Source organism: Penicillium longicatenatum (assembly GCF_028827895.1).
Source record: "Penicillium longicatenatum strain IBT 33135 chromosome Unknown contig_6_segment0_segment0, whole genome shotgun sequence".
Taxonomy (NCBI): domain Eukaryota; kingdom Fungi; phylum Ascomycota; class Eurotiomycetes; order Eurotiales; family Aspergillaceae; genus Penicillium; species Penicillium longicatenatum.
The window spans coordinates 2,818,179-2,832,276 of record NW_026643123.1 but is presented as its reverse complement, the minus strand read 5'-3'; the positions used below and the strand labels follow the sequence as shown (position 1 = coordinate 2,832,276).

Genomic DNA, 14,098 nt, shown 5'->3' with positions numbered 1-14,098 from the left:
ATTTTTCAGGTGGTTTTGTTGTAGAGTATTCGGGCAATCTGACCACCTACTCTTATTTGATTTTTCTGGTATCACAAGGTTCATGGTGGGAGTGGCCATAATGTACAAAGTAGAGGTCTGATGCAACCGAAAGACCATTCGCAATGGTGGCTAGGAGTCGTGCGTGGTATAGTTTGTGCAGAAGTAAATAACATACTGATCATGTACCATATATATGGGAGCCTTTCCAAGGTTCCAAGATAGCTAATTACTGAAAAGATCCTAAACTATCCTAACAGGAGAGAGTCATGAGCGAATGAGCCTGTCCGTCTTTAATCAGCCGACCGGGTGTGGCCGCGACGGCCCAATCAGAAGGCAGCTAAACCCAGAACAGCGCTAGTCCGGATTCTCGTCTTTCCACCTCAAACCACAAGAACAACTTCAGTCCTTCGCCAACCCACACCACCCCTCCACTCACTTCCCCAGTTGAGTCTTCCGCGGTCCCAGGCTCATCCGACCCCGGTATATCACTTCCAATACCCATTGACTCATTTTCGACGTGGTGCTGCCACCTCCCACCTTCCGCACAATGTTTCTTCGCTCCATCGCTCGCGCCGTCCCTCGCGGCCAGGCCCCCATCCGCGCTGCCCCCATTGCCTCCCTGAACGCTATGCAGGCTCGCTTTGCCTCCGACCATGCCATCGCCAACCCTACTCTCGCCAGCATTGAGAAGCGCTGGGAGGGTATGCCCCCTCAGGAGCAGGCCGAGCTCTGGATGTCTCTCCGCGACCGCATGAAGGTTGACTGGCACCAGATGACCCTCCAGGAGAAGAAGGCCGGTACGTAAAGTCTTGCGAATACCTTGGATCGATTTTTTTCATCGGTTCACATCAATCCTGCGACTTCCGAGGGAGGGATTTCAACCCCCCCGGTTTTCCCCCGACATCATACGACTTTTCTATATATGCTTATAAAATGCATCAATACTGATATCTTCAATAGCTTACTGGATTGCTTTCGGTCCCCACGGACCCCGTGCCCAGACTCCCAAGGGTGAAGGCTGGAAGATCCTCTTCAAGGTTACCCAGCTGACCCTCGTCTCCTTCGCTCTCTTCTACGCCATCCACCTCTTCGCCAAGCCCCAGCCCAAGACCATGTCCAAGGAGTGGCAGGAGGCCTCCAACGAGTACGCTCTGGTATGTATTGAATTCCTCTCTGCGGGTATCTGGTCATATGACCGAGATCTCATCTCACATGCCGATCGGGCGCTGACTTTGCTTCTTTTTCTCTAGTCCGAGAACATCAACCCCATCCACGGTATCAGCAAGCCCGGTTACGAGGGCAAGGGCTTCGTTCAGAGCCCCCCTGCCGAGAAGTCATAAACGGACTGATCGCCTGATTGAGGATGAATAGTGTTCAGATATCAGCGTTGAATGGGGCACACGAGACCCTTACTCTAGAGACATTGGTATCTAGAGCTACGGTTCTCATGATGCTAGCGATTGTCTCCTTGATGGATGACGCGCTCTCTCTTCCGGCGTCGAACTGAGCTTGTTCACCTAATTCTTTTTGTTTTGTCGTTTTGGTCGACCAGCATCTGAAAATGCGTGTATCCCGTACTTGTGCTATAATCAATGTATCTCTTTTGTAGCCATAGAGAAATATGCTGGAATTTCCTTTCTATTAGACTCCTCTTTAGCTGTTTACTCTTTTCACATTGACCTGCTGGCCCCAATGCATCTCTTAACAGGTCAAGGCGTTGGGCGACCGGAGCGTTTCGGAACCTGCAGAGCTGGTGCGGAGAACCCCTGTCCATGTGCCGTCTGATCCATTGAATGTCTGTCTAGCATAATGACCGTGGGAAATTTTACAGAATGACTGAAGTAAGATTTTCACTATATTTTCTATAGCTTTAATGTGCCATTTATCTAGTGTATGAAGCGGTGGTGAGTTCCTAAGGTCCTCTCATACCATTCGGAACAGAGTGGGTGAGGGCTCCGGGACTACACGTCAGAGATTTCCACCGGGGAAGCTCCTGCAGGGGGAAGAGCTTGCTGGGAGAGCAACACAGGTGAATCATCATTAGGATAATTGGATGAAGTGGTAAAAATTTTTAATACATTATTATGTTTGGAGCTATATAAGTTCTATAGGGAAATCTAAGGCTATCTAGTTTACTCCAGAGCAAGCTTGACCCTGCTTTCGGATGCCAAGCCGGCGGATGCAAAGTGTGCGAATACCCTAGCAACGGGGCAGCGGAAGAGGAGAGAAGTAGACTAAATACCCCATCACAACCAAGCAAGATGGGAGTCATTCCATAGGTTAAATCAAAAGCAAATTAAAGAACGTAAAAGCAGAAGAATGTAATGGGGGATGCCCAGCTGTATGTATAACAAGCACCTCCGTTGTCGGTTCATCACGGGACCATCGGCAAAACCGCCCCGGAAAGGCTAAGGGCGCCCAGTTCCCGTGCGAGTCCACCAAACCTCTTCCCATTCCTCTTCTTCCCTCTTTTCCTCCATCCACACCCTTCACACCCTTTAATACCACCTCGCTCTTCAACACCATCATAATGTTCAAGAGGTATGTCAACGCCAAATTCGATCCCCCATTTATCACCCGCGACCATTTTTTCGTCAATAATACCAAATTTTCGTCCCCTAACTCGCGTTTCTTAGCGGTCTCGCCCGGACCTTCGGGAGGGCTGCCTATGCCCGGCCGACCCCCGTCGCCCGCGCTCTCCAGCCTCTCCGCTCCAATGCCCTGCCTGCCCTGTCTGCCCGTTACGCCAGCTCGGATGCCGTTCTCAGTGGAAAGGTTCACCAGGTCATTGGTGCCGTCGTTGACGGTACGTGCTCGACTCCCTGGACGGATCGGTGGCATCGCGAAAATCTTTTTCCTGGGCCCCAATCCATCCCCAAAACCATCGCAATCGATCCCAATCGTCTCTCCTGATCATCGACTGACTTGCTTTGTGCGATTCAACAGTGAAGTTCGAGGGCGAAAAGCTCCCTGCCATTCTTAACGCCATTGAGACCAACAACAACGGCCAGAAGCTTGTTCTGGAGGTTGCTGTACGTGCTTCGTGATTGGCTTAACCCCCTTGGACTACTCCTTGATATTAACTTTTACCTATAGCAACATCTTGGTGAGAATGTCGTCCGTACCATTGCCATGGACGGTAAGCTTACCCCTTCCACTTCGCTATATCCCCTGTCGGGCCACCGTGTTTCCCTTTTCAGCCGAAAGGGGGACCCACACCCGCCCGGCCCGACAACCTCTCCTCAAGAGCATCACTAACGCCTTCTTAGGTACTGAGGGTCTCTCCCGTGGTGTGTCCGCTCAGGACACTGGTGCCCCCATCAAGGTCCCCGTCGGTGCCGGCACCCTTGGTCGTATCATCAACGTCACTGGTGACCCCATTGACGAGCGTGGTCCCGTCAAGGCCACCAAGTTCAACCCCATTCACGCCGACCCTCCTCTTTTCGTTGAGCAGTCTACCTCCGCTGAGATTCTGGTCACTGGTATTAAGGTCGTTGATCTGCTTGCCCCTTACGCCCGTGGTGGTAAGATTGGTCTGTTCGGTGGTGCCGGTGTCGGTAAGACTGTGTTCATTCAGGAGTTGATTGTGAGTATTCCGTGGTTGAACCTCTAAATGAAGATTCCTGAGCTGTTTACTAATTATGCTTTAGAACAACATTGCCAAGGCCCACGGTGGTTACTCTGTCTTCTGTGGTGTCGGTGAGCGTACCCGTGAGGGTAACGATCTGTACCACGAGATGCAGGAGACTGGTGTCATCAACCTTGAGGGTGACTCCAAGGTCGCTCTGGTCTTCGGTCAGATGAACGAGCCCCCAGGTGCCCGTGCCCGTGTTGCCCTTACCGGTCTCACCATTGCCGAGTACTTCCGTGACGAGGAGGGTCAGGATGTGCTGCTCTTCATTGACAACATTTTCCGTTTCACCCAGGCCGGTTCCGAGGTGTCCGCCCTTCTCGGTCGTATCCCCTCCGCCGTCGGTTACCAGCCCACTCTGGCCGTCGACATGGGTGGTATGCAGGAGCGTATTACCACCACCCAGAAGGGTTCCATTACCTCCGTCCAGGCCGTCTACGTGCCCGCTGACGATTTGACTGACCCTGCCCCCGCTACCACCTTCGCTCACTTGGACGCCACCACTGTCTTGTCCCGTGGTATCTCCGAGTTGGGTATCTACCCCGCTGTCGACCCTCTCGACTCCAAGTCCCGTATGCTCGACCCCCGTATCATCGGTGACGAGCACTACAACACCGCCACCCGTGTCCAGCAGATGCTCCAGGAGTACAAGTCTCTCCAGGATATCATTGCCATTCTCGGTATGGACGAGTTGTCGGAGGCTGATAAGCTCACTGTCGAGCGTGCCCGTAAGCTCCAGCGTTTCCTGTCCCAGCCCTTCGCTGTCGCTCAGGTCTTCACTGGTATCGAGGGTCAGCTCGTTGACCTGAAGGACACCATTGCCTCCTTCAAGGCCATCATCGGTGGTGAGGGTGACGATCTCCCTGAGAACGCCTTCTACATGGTTGGTGACTTCCAGTCTGCCCGCGCTAAGGGTGAGAAGATTCTGGCTGAGCTTGAGGGCTCCGCTTAGATGTAATCCTATCATTTGTCTAGCTAGCGGCGTCTTCAACCTCTTCTCCTACCCCCATTCAAATCTTCGCGCCAACCTCTAGCAAATTCTGTTTTATTTTTTCCCTTGGTCTCAATTTTCTTTTTGCTATCCTCCCGTGGTCCGGAATTTTCCTTTGTTCGAACTTCTCTTGGTCCTCCCATTCGACATCATCTTCCCTTCGGATGCGTGTATAATACTCGATCTAAAAGTGAAACAGAACCCCCAACAAGGGAATTTGACTGTCGATTTGCCTCGATTCGATTTTCCGCGGGGATTCCGTCCGATGTCGTCTGGGAGTTTTCATGTCATTGAATTTCGTTCTGGACTTGCCGTATGTTGTCCTGGAAACGGGACGACTAAAGTTAGTCTGCCCCACAAAAGGGGATTGGATAGGGTTTGGACCTGGCGGGTTGGATTCCTTTAGAAAAGGATCGATGGAAGATACGAAACGGTTGTTGCCGAGGAAGGAGGAAGGTTGTTGGTTGTGGAGCGAGGTTGAAGCGTGTCATGTCTAACTGAGCGAGTTGATGAGATTTCCCTGTTCCTCTTGGGCGAGAACTTTTAAAGCCTGGTCGGATATGCAATCCCCCCAAATACCGTCTGGCTGGCTTGTGTTTCATTATTGTGTATTTAGAGTTGAAAACCATGGCCTTACGAGGCGGCCCTGAGAAACTTGGTGTTCAATTGTATTTTCCTTTGTGAATGATCATGTCCAGCGTAGACTAGAGTAAGGAGTCTAAGTGCATTGGCTGCCGGCTGCCTCCGTAGATAGTTCCTGCTGCTTTCATATCCTGTATAGGAGCTCAGAGGACGATATGCTTTATGACTACGCAATGCTACCCATATCAAGAAGCAACAAGACAGTTCTAGTCTCAATATAAATCATTCTAGTATGTATTAACGATCAGCTAGCTAAAACCTGGCTACACAGGCCCAAGACCATGCAGTTCCGTATTGTTGAAACACAGCCAGGGACTATCAATATCCACCTACAGAGTCTCCTCCAAAGCCAGGACCTGAAAACGCATTAGTTCAGCAAAGCCAACCACAAACACCATAGGAGCACTTACCAAAGCAGTCCGCGTAGGAAGATAAACCTGCGTAAAGTTCTTCCTCCCATTCCACGGCATATCAGTCGTGAAAAACCGAGTGTCTTTCTCATTCCTCCCCAAGCCTCCAAACCTCGGTTCGTCAGTATCAAGCACAATCCGATAAGTGCCCGGAACCTCAACCCCAACCCTATAATCCGTAAAGCTCTCGGTAGGATTGAAATTAAAGATCCAAAGCAATCCCGCTCGCTCAAACACAATGACCTTATCACTCTCGTTCTTCAGACTGATGTAGGCCTGAGGAGAATGCAGCCAACCATACTTCTCCTCGGTAAGCTGCATGCCTCGATCGAACTCGTTGAGATACTTGTAACGGAGCAGACTGTCTTCGGTCAGGTTTAGCTGGCGACGTGCATACCAGAATGAGTTCCCGTTTCCTTCGCGGGGGAAATCGAGCCATTCGGGGTGTCCAAATTCGTTGCCTTCGAAGTTTAGATAGCCTTCGCCGCCCAGGCCGTGGGTGATTAGGCGGATCATTTTGTGCATGGCCATTCCTCGCTCGATTATGGGGGTAAATTCGGATAGAGTGGACATGTGTGTGTAGAGTTCTTTGTCGCAGAGCCACATCATTAGGGTTTTGTCGCCGACCAGACTGGGATGGTTAGTAGATGATGAATTGGGGGGATGGGGGAGAGGGGGAGCTTACGCTTGATCGTGACTCTCGGCGTAGGCGATGGTCTTCTCGCCGTGGCGTCTATTTACTAATGTGAAGGCTAGATTGCCAATGTCCCATTCGCTGTCTTCCTTTTCTTTCAGGAGCTTGATGTACATGTCTGGGATGGCCATCGCGAGACGGTAGTCGAAGCCTACACCACCCAGTGCATGTGGGAGACAGAGAGCTGGCATGCCGGAGACGTCTTCGGCGACGGTGATACATTCAGGGTAGAGCTTGTGTAGCATTTCGTTGGCGAGAGTGAGGTATGTGACGCCTTCTTCATCGACAGTCGGACCGAAGTACTCATGATAACCGCCGGAGAAGCCGCTGGATATTGGTCAGCCAGTTCATTTCAAGTGTGTGAGACAGTAAAGTAAAAATAAAGAAAACATACCTTCCGATCCCATGGTGGACGTAGAGCATACTGGTAACTCCGTCAAACCGGAATCCATCAAACTGGTACTCCTCCATCCAGAAACGAAGGTTGCTCAGGAGGAACCGCAACACTTCATGGTTTCCATAGTTGAACAAACGACTATCCCACTGGTCATGTCGACCCTTACCACCCTCATGGAAATAAAGGTGATCAGTGCCATCGAACTCATTGATACCATCCGCAACATTCTTCGAAGCATGGCTGTGCACAACATCAAGCAGAACAACCAAACCCAAGCTATGCGCAGTATCAATAAGCTCCTTCAGATCCTCCGGAGATCCATAGCGACTACTGGCAGCAAAGAAGTTGTTCACCTGGTAGCCGAAACTGGCATAGTACGCATGCTCCATGATAGCCATCAGCTGGATAGCATTGTAGCCCAGACCCTTAATGCGAGGCAGCATGTTCTTGGTGAACTCTTTGTAAGTGGCAACCCGTGTATCTGGGGACGAGATGCCCACGTGAGCCTCGTAGATACGCAGACTCTCGGGCTTCTTGGGTCGGGCATGTTTGAAGTTGTAGCGCTCGCTGGCGGGCGGGTTCCAGAATACGGCGTCGTATATCGGGGAGACGTTCAGATCCTGGACGACACGTTTGATCCAGGCTGGGATTCGATAGACACGCTCGCCGTTGGGGAGAACCATTGTGATCTATAGGAATGCAGTGTTAGTATTGAATCGGTGAGCTGCAGAGGAATCTGGTCCATTTACCTTGATCTTGCTGTCGTGGGGAATAGCTGGGACACCACCCTTCGAGGGAACAATGACGTCCCAAACGCCAAAGTCATTCTTGCTCATTGGATTGGCGTTGACATCCCAGTTGTCTGCCAGTCTCAGTAATGATTCACCTAACTTCGTATCTCAATTGGGTACATACTGAAATCTCCAACCAAAGACGCCTGCGTCGCATTAGGCGCCCACTCTCGGTATGTGATGTCGCCACTTGGCAGTGCATGGATGCCGAAAGTTTCATATCCCTGTTCAAAGAGTTGCGTCAGTATTGATTTACTCCGTTGCAGCTCTTAGCCGCCGTGAGGAGCTTCAACCTACCTTGCTAAACTTATCCAGACCACCTTCCGTGCGATTAATATCGTTGGCCCATTTCTCGACCAAGCTGTACCTGTGCTTCAGCACGTCCTTGTGAGGTTCCAGCCATGGATCAAGCTTGAGAACACCTGCCGTTATCAATTAGCATGTCCCCATATCGAGCAGGTGGATCCACGACGCTTGCTCTTACCAGTTCCATCAGCGGGGATGTCGGCAGCTTCTACAGATGCCATTGTGAGAAATCTTGGAGAGTTGTAAAAGAAAAGAAGAGGGGGCGAAGGTGACAACCCCTCAACGTTTATCGCTCTGGGGGTGATTGGTCGCCGGAGCTTGTAATTGCGGGTGGGGATGCGGAGAGCTCGGGCCCCCGTGGAGTCCAGACTGCCCACTTTCCAACTTTCCTGTGCCTACTTTTTGCATCATAGATAATAATAGGTGTTTGTCGAATTATTTTTTGATTGTTATTGTACTTGCTCTATGTCTAGTCAGTTTTAAAGCTCAGTACATCGGTTCGTGATGGCCGTTGCAAGTTCCAAATGCAGAGCTTCGGGTGATGTAACACTGTTCCTGGCCTGGCGCAACCCAGTTACAGCTGAAAACGGGGCCAAAGACTTTGTTGGGATACGCATTAGACTTTGAAGCTCGTAAATATTCGATTTCTATTCGTAGAATCCAGCGACCGGCGACGGGATAAATACTTATGTACCTATGAGCCATTTGTAGCTCCATGTTTGAAGATGTACGGGGAAATCATATAGAACCCAAAAAGACCCCATCTAAATTCGCATCTCCTCCCGCTCCAACTCAAGATGCAGGACTTGGCGGCAGCTCCCCTGTCGTCCAATTGACTGCGGTCGGCCCCAGCTCAAACTCGAGTGTGCCACCTCGCGCAAAGATGTCATCCCAGGTCAACCAGCTCTTCTTCCACGCCTTACCATTGACCTTGAGACTTTGGACATAGATGTCGCTGTCACCATTACCATCTCCGCCCGTGGACTTAATGTGGAGTTTTTTCTTATTACCCAGATCGATGGTCATGGACGTGAACCAGGGTGAATGAATCAGGAAGGTTGTCTGGCCGGTGATCGGGTACAGGCCGATCATGTTCCAGAGTAACCAAGTCTGCATAGCTCCTGCATCACTGTTGCCTGGGAGTCCAGACACACCGGTGGTATAATCTTCTTTAGCGACCTTGCGAGATCGCGAGACGGCCAGATCCTGTCGACCGACGTAGTTGTACAGATACGGAAGATTGAACATCCTACAGCACTCATTAGTTCAGGTCAAAGCTTCAATGGAAAGGGACGTCACTCACGGTTCGTTAGTTGCGTCAAAAATAGTCCCACTCGATCCACTGGCCCCATCGGTGAACATAGTATCCAGTCGAGAGATAACAGTCTCTTTCCCGCCCATAAGCTCAATCATATGCTTCATATCATGCACATCCGCAAACGAATACGCCCAGGAATTAGCCTCATAATAAGAATCACCCCAGTACCCAGTATCATCCAGCGGATCCGTCTCGATAAAGCCTGAGGTATTGCGCGGGACGACGAAACCCGAATATCCCAACGAAGTCTGGTCCGGATTCCAATGATTCCGCCAATTACGCGAGCGATTGAGATATGTTTTCGCATCCTCCGTCTTTCCAAGCCCAGACGCAACCTGATACAATCCGAAATCGTTATACGCGTATTCCACGGCCCGGCTAACGGCCCGGCTGAAATTGGGTGTGATATACCCATAGTCAAGCCAGTCGGGGAGAGCGCTCCGGCCGTCATGGGTTGAGGAATCTGGTGCCATCCAGTCAATGGGCCAATTCACAGGCGTGACCTCTGCGTCTTTTTTCATGGCTTTGTAGCCGTCTTCCCAATTTACTGAACCGCGGACCCCTTTGACGTAGGCGTCGGCGAGGACGTTGTCGGCATTTGATCCGCCTTGTGAGCGGCCGTTGTAGTTGGAAGATCTGGCGTCTGGCATGTAGCCGACGTTTCTCCAGATGTCGATTAGAGAACGGATTTGCTCTTCGTATGCTGTTGGTTGGAGGACCTGCATTAGGGAAGTAGAGCAGCGGAAGAGATCCTATGTCATATGAGTATCCCTCTCGATTTTTCCTTTTTGGTGGATGATTGAACCAGGTGACCTACCCAGAAAGTAAAGATATCTTGGTAATATGGCTCAGATGATGTCCAGCCGGGGTTTTCTCCGGTTTGGTTTGTCGGGATGAGATGCATGAAGTAGAGAGACGTGTAGAGGAGGCTGAGACTAGTTTCGTTGGTATTGGTTGTCGTGACCTTAGACAAGACCTCACTATTCCATTCGGAAACCGCATCATCGACGACCGAGGCAAATGATGTGCCTTTTGGAATCTCGTTGTTCACGTTATCACAGGCTTTCTGTGTTGAGATCCAGGAGATGCCCACACGAGAAATGACTTCAGTATCATTAAACGAGAACAAGCCACCAACACGAGTAGAGCTGGACGAAGATGTAGCAAAGCCACCGGGCTGCTCAACACTCTTAGCTGTACCTGTTGCTGAATAGGTCTTGTTGCTTGTAGCAGCAGAGTCAAAATAACCACCTAAGAACGTCAGCCTGTATCTCCATCCAAGCAAAGTAAGACATACAGAAGTAAATAGTCCAGTCGGGCGCCTCATTCCATCCATTGTTATATACACCAGACCCTTCATAATGACCATCAGCGAAGATGGTAATATTACCACCTTCATAACCTTGACCCAGGCCTTGACCCCGAAAGGAAGGTAAAACATGCGATACATCAACTAGTATATTCCCCTGCGACTTTGAGGGAAATGTGTAGCGATAGATGCCCGCTCTGGAAGAAGCACTCAGTTCGACTTCGACGTCGTCACTAGTCTCAGCCTTGTAGTAGCCGACAGAGCCTTCATCAGTGCCACTCCGCGATACAGTGATATTAGACAAGGGATCACTGATATTGCCGACCAAGGGCAATTGCGAGACGGTGCCGTATTTAGGTGCCCCGCCTGTTCCTTGTTCGTGCATCATGCTGAAACCAGAGAAGTTACCATCGGGCAGATAGCCTGAGTATGAGTCTGTGCCTGACAGGAGGAGATCAGGGCCGAGCTTAACCATGCCGAAGGGTCGGACCGCCCCAGGAAAATTGTTGCCTCCACCCTCTGTTCCCATGCTATACTCATATTAGTTTTGTTCTCGCACCATAGAAGGAGAACGTACAAAATATCCACATGCTGGGTGAGATCCTCCCCTGCTGCAAGTGCCATAAGAGTAATGCCTGTTATCATCTTTGCATGTTTCATTCTGAAGGCTCAGAAAGAAACCAAATCGCCTCGTGGGCAGAAGCACAAGCAACCTTGTACAACGCAGATGAACAAGGGGAAGCTTGTCAGATCTGACAATCAGGATCTGCAGCGATCAATCTTGCAGCAGAAGCAAAATATCGTCAGGAGAGAAAGATCAACCCCGCGTCAATGTCTTGTCGCGAGGGGACTCAGATAGCTTTAATGACCCAATCCTGCGGGCTGCGCAAGTGGGCCATTGGATTAGCGCCAATGATAGAGCGAGTAAAATTCATGGACACAGTCCTTAGAGAAAGCCCCGCTTGATATCCGACCCGACGAGTGTTTATGCCGCATTAATTCATGGTGATTTTTCCCAAGGGGCTCCGCTCCCCCTAGAATCGGGGATAAGAATGTTTTTGTGGACCCACCATCGTGTCTTGCAAGGATCAAGAACAAATCATAATCAAACATAGCGCGGAGTAATTGACAATAAAAGTAGGATCTGCATTGTGCGATCACTAAGAGCTATCCGTTTATGATGAGGTGTCGCCATCGCCCCCACCCTTTGGACAATGCACCTGGGCTGTTCCGAGATTGTGACTTATCTAAAACTGACTGATACTCAAGTTTGCTATTCTGTTCGTGAATTAGAAATGTTGATTGTCCTGGAGTTGGAATAGTAGGATAGTTGATGTATAGAGGGATCAATCAGGGGTCGAGCTCTACTCACATGCGCGGATCAGGGACCGGGACCACGTGTGGGGCTGGTTGGTCCTACTGTACGCTATTGATAGTATCATCCCAGAGACTGATATTCAGTCTCCAGTTTAATGTCATCTGTGAATCAGATATGATAATGGTAATTACTTCCTTAATCTAAAATAGTTCGTTCAGCCCCGCAGCTAGAGGTGGTATCAAAGTGTGTACTGGATTCCCTGCTAAAAAGCTTCTATCAACATGAAACAAGGCCTGAGTACAAAAATTAAATGGCCTCCTGTTCCTTCAACAATCGTTTAGTAAGATCATGCTGAATCCATTGTTCCACCAGGGCCACCGTTTCACCAACAAGACAATCATAACCTGGTCTATTTGGCAGAAACATAGACATATGCGCTTCCAATTCGGTCATGTCCTCTATCGCCACCGGAAACCAGTTACGATTATCATGGTACTTCCAATGGGAAGAGGGAAGGAGACAGAATCTGCGAGACTTGACTGCCTTTGAAGGGCCGGAGCTATCACCAGAGCCAGACGTTGTAACGGAAACAGTTTCCGAAAGGGCTTGATCCCCTACTTGATTGACTGTGGTGGTGGATGATGCGATGCTTGGGGATATAGACAGCCGATTATTTTTAGGTTTGTTATCATCTGCTTTCGTAGTAGAGTTAGAAACAGATGACTTGACTTCTTTTCAGGAGGATATTTGTTTACCTTTGACTTTCCGGCGAGGAGTACTTGACGTATAGTAATTGGTAAAGCGTACTCTGTCCGGACTGTCTTCGTCCTTTTCCCATTCCTGAATGCGCTGATACCGCCGCCGCAATTCAGCATAGTTGTTGACACCGCCTGCAAACTTCATAGGAGCCATGAGGCGCTTAAGATGTGATGTTGCAACACAATTTTCCCGTTCAGCTTTCTTCTTCTGGTAAAAATCCTTCACGCTACCTACCAAGCCGCGCTCAGTGCGACGATAGTCATCCAGCCACTTGGGATCATAGTTAGGTGGTGGATCGGGTGGATTGAAAGTGGGATCATTGAGGACAGGTTCAAAGTCCGCAGCATTTGCAGAAATTTGTTCTTCCGGTACACCCCCGTCCTTTCCAAAGAGGCTGGTAATTCCAGTGGAGACAACGTGAGGATGTAGTCCTAAATAAGGAGTATCGTAGCTGATGATCCCCAAGATGCGGTGCTTGGCCTGTGCAGTCTTGTCCTTGTTCAACAACGCGACGTCGGAAGCTATAATCCCGCCCATACTGTGCCCGAGCAGGATGACATCTAGATCGTGAGATTCATGTGGCTCCAGCCTGTAAGCATGTCAGCTTATTGCTTACATCCCTTTGAAGCGATGATCACCGCGTCACATACCAACTACTGAATCTCTTCACCGCCAGTTGATACTCGCCACGAGTCTTAAAACGAGGGTATATACGAGTATATACCACGTGTGACTCGCTTAATAAAGCAGCCAACGCACTATGGACGTGCACGGGAAGCTCTGAAAAGGTAGTCTCGGATCCATTGAAACCATGAATGTAGATCAACAACAGCCTGCGTCGTGTCGCATCCTGTGGCCCCGGTCCGGCCATCGATAGTCCAGAGGACATCGATAGACCGGTTGAAGAGCGGTCAGGCGGAGTATAGATTGACTCCGGTTCCATGGTGAGATCCTAAACGTGGGTACGAGAGAGAAAAGCTTGAAATGACTTTAAAACATTGGGACATAAGCCGCACCCATATTGACCCCGCTCAGTCCGGCCCCCACTTGTTAGCGTCAAAGAAAGAAACGTGTAAACCTATGAGATCATGATCTCTAGCCAAAGGAGATTATCGTTTCTTTAAATAAGAACCATAGCCCCACAGCTGATTCGGGCCAAAACCAATAATGGGTTAAATGTCTTCCCTTGGCTCCGTGAAGGGCAGTAAACAAACAGTCATCCTAGGGCTGTAGAGCTGACATGGCGTTTAAATACAGTAGCTATACTTTATTTCCGTGAGGACATCCTCAGTTTTGTTCCAACTCTAATTTGCGCATCGGATTTCCCTGTGGGGTCTTGAATCCCGATGCCCAGCCTGCCCAGCCTTATGGGGTTATAGCCGCAATGAAATCTTGCTTTGACCTCACTCCCTGTCCACATCTCCTTAATCCATGTATTTGCGGTATTTATATCTCCCAGAGGTTAGTGGATCTATGATGCTGATCTAGACCTATTCAGCAAACGTACAACC

The 14,098-nt window shown here is 49.9% G+C and overlaps 5 protein-coding genes across 5 annotated transcripts; 2 read left to right on the top strand and 3 right to left on the bottom strand.

Moving 5' to 3' along the window:
• Positions 1-568: 568 nt before the first annotated feature.
• On the top strand, positions 569-1,361 carry N7484_009247 (cytochrome c oxidase subunit IV family protein; the record flags this gene model as incomplete). The annotated part of the gene is made up of 3 exons (XM_057119634.1): positions 569-818; positions 982-1,175; positions 1,272-1,361. 3 exons carry the CDS (start codon positions 569-571, stop codon positions 1,359-1,361), a joined length of 534 nt encoding a protein of 177 aa, XP_056969189.1.
• Positions 1,362-2,355: 994 nt separating this feature from the next.
• Positions 2,356-4,707, top strand: N7484_009246 (F1F0 ATP synthase subunit beta). The gene is made up of 6 exons (XM_057119633.1): positions 2,356-2,562; positions 2,658-2,827; positions 2,968-3,053; positions 3,118-3,160; positions 3,291-3,607; positions 3,672-4,707. The coding sequence occupies exons 1-6, from the start codon at positions 2,552-2,554 to the stop codon at positions 4,602-4,604; spliced, it is 1,560 nt and encodes a 519-aa protein (XP_056969188.1). The 5' UTR covers positions 2,356-2,551; the 3' UTR covers positions 4,605-4,707.
• A 907-nt stretch (positions 4,708-5,614) lies between these two features.
• On the bottom strand, positions 5,615-8,104 carry N7484_009245 (1,4-alpha-glucan branching enzyme GLC3; the record flags this gene model as incomplete). The annotated part of the gene is made up of 8 exons (XM_057119632.1): positions 5,615-5,641; positions 5,696-6,326; positions 6,381-6,716; positions 6,784-7,475; positions 7,536-7,648; positions 7,702-7,801; positions 7,875-7,999; positions 8,062-8,104. 8 exons carry the CDS (start codon positions 8,102-8,104, stop codon positions 5,615-5,617), a joined length of 2,067 nt encoding a protein of 688 aa, XP_056969187.1.
• A 571-nt stretch (positions 8,105-8,675) lies between these two features.
• On the bottom strand, positions 8,676-11,155 carry N7484_009244 (alpha-1,2-mannosidase family protein; the record flags this gene model as incomplete). Its single annotated transcript, XM_057119631.1, has 5 exons — positions 8,676-9,132; positions 9,187-9,953; positions 10,019-10,452; positions 10,499-11,040; positions 11,088-11,155. The coding sequence occupies 5 exons, from the start codon at positions 11,153-11,155 to the stop codon at positions 8,676-8,678; spliced, it is 2,268 nt and encodes a 755-aa protein (XP_056969186.1).
• Positions 11,156-12,563: 1,408 nt separating this feature from the next.
• On the bottom strand, positions 12,564-13,530 carry N7484_009243 (uncharacterized protein; the record flags this gene model as incomplete). The annotated part of the gene is made up of 2 exons (XM_057119630.1): positions 12,564-13,176; positions 13,238-13,530. 2 exons carry the CDS (start codon positions 13,528-13,530, stop codon positions 12,564-12,566), a joined length of 906 nt encoding a protein of 301 aa, XP_056969185.1.
• Between the last annotated feature and the right edge of the window lie 568 nt (positions 13,531-14,098).